This window comes from Myotis lucifugus, unplaced genomic scaffold, assembly GCF_000147115.1.
Source record: "Myotis lucifugus unplaced genomic scaffold, Myoluc2.0 scaffold_1339, whole genome shotgun sequence".
NCBI lineage: Eukaryota > Metazoa > Chordata > Mammalia > Chiroptera > Vespertilionidae > Myotis > Myotis lucifugus.
Window position 1 is genome coordinate 31,344 of NW_005872387.1, and position 1,793 is coordinate 33,136.

General features: G+C 64.6%; 1 protein-coding gene across 1 annotated transcript; it reads left to right on the plus strand.

Annotated features, from left to right (window-relative positions):
• Window positions 1-537: 537 nt before the first annotated feature.
• LOC106695459 (deleted in malignant brain tumors 1 protein-like) lies at window positions 538-1,543 on the plus strand. Its single transcript, XM_014449666.2, has 2 exons — window positions 538-757; window positions 1,145-1,543. Exons 1-2 carry the CDS (start codon window positions 596-598, stop codon window positions 1,541-1,543), a joined length of 561 nt encoding a protein of 186 aa, XP_014305152.1. The 5' UTR covers window positions 538-595.
• The last annotated feature ends 250 nt before the right edge of the window (window positions 1,544-1,793 follow it).

The window sequence follows — 1,793 nt, forward strand, 5'->3', positions numbered from 1 at the left end:
TGTCCCAGCCATATAGCAAGGGAATCTCAGCCCTGCCGGCTCCACAGCCCACGGACCCTATTTCACCGCGTCCCCACGATTCCACCCGAGCGTCACTTTACTCTGCGGCTCACGGTGACCTGGCAGGACAGCTCCTCCTTCCACATCCGGCCTCCATTTCTTTTGTTTGTTTTTGTTATCCTCCTCTGAGGACATTTTCCCCTTGATTTTTAGAGAGAGTGGACGGGAGGGGGAGAGACAGAGAGAGAGAAACATCCATGTCCGAGAGACACATTGACTAGTTGCCTCCATGCGGCCGGGGATCAAGCCTGCCACTGAGGAACTTGCCCTTGACTGGATTCAAACCCGTAACTCTCAGTCCATGGGCTGACGCTCTACCCCTTGGGCCACACCGGCCAGGGCCTGCCTCCATTTCTCCATTGGTGTGCGTAGGGCTCCTTGGGGGGGGCTGTGTGAAAAGACCCTAATGTGGACCACCTTTGTCAGTCCCTCGATTGTGTGCACGGGGCAGGGGTGGGGGAGCCCCCGGTGGGTTTGGGGCGCGCACTGACCCGGCCACCCTCGGCCCCCAGAGCTGCTCTGCCTGCCGGACCGGATGCAGGCCAACGTGAGCCGGAGCTACCTGCAGTCCCTGGGCTACTCGGCCAGCGACCTGGTCATCCCCCACTGGCAGGACGTGCAGCAGTGTCAGGCCCAGGTCACGGCGAGCCAGGTGACCTTCACCATCCCCTACGCGGGCTGCGGCACCACCCAGCAGGTGAGCGGCCTTCCCGCGCCCTCCCCGATCCCGCTTCCTCCCGGCAACGTCCCGGCGTGTCCTGGATTCTGGGGCGCAGGGGACGGATTGTGTCTGTCGAAGCAGAAGGTCATCGGGGTGAAGGCATCCGTGTCCCTCCCACTTCCAACCACAGGGAGGCGGCGGCAGGCGGTCTCCCCACCGTCCAGGCGGAGGGCGCCCAGCAGGCTGCCCAGCACGTCCATCGTCGCAGCCACGGCGCCGCCAGGGCTCCGTGGGGCCTGAAGCCACGCCGGCTGGGCCTGGGAGGGTTGTGAAGCGCGTTGAGTCACTTCTGACTCTAACAAGACCAGCAGCGAGATCCCCTCGCAGGGCCGGGTGCCTGACGCCCTCTCCCGCCCCCTCCAGCTGGATAACGACACCATCACCTACTCCAACACCCTCCAAGCAGCCATCCCCGTCGGGAACGGCCTCATCCAGAGGCGGCCGAGCCTGCACCTCCACGTGAGCTGCCGGATGCTGCGGGACACCTGGGTGGACCTCATGTACGTGGCCAACGACAACGCCGAGGTCCAGGAAGTGCAGTACGGCAACTTCGCCGTCAACATGTCCTTCTACACGTCGTCCTCGTTCGCCTACCCCGTGACCATGCACCCCTACTACGTGCGCTTGAACCAGGACCTGTACGTTCAGGCCGAGATCCGCCGCGCCGCCGCCTCCATGGCCCTGTTCGTGGACACCTGCGTGGCGTCGCCGTCCTCCCAGGACCTGCCCTCTGTGGCCTACGACCTCATCCGGAGCGGGTAAGCGTGTCCCACCAGCGAGCCAAGGCCTTGGGTCCTGGGAGCTCAGCTGAGCCCGTCAGGGTGCCCCTCTGGTTAACGCCCAGGGAGGGGGCGCCTGCTGCCCGGTGGCCCCCAAGCCTGTCAATGGGATGAGGCCCAGTGAGGAGCTCGGGGCAAGCCCTGGCGTCAAGGACGTGGGTGTGGTGGGAAAGCTTTCATTGGGAAGCAGATGGAGATGAGATGCCAGGTGCCAGCTGCACCTACTGGGGGCA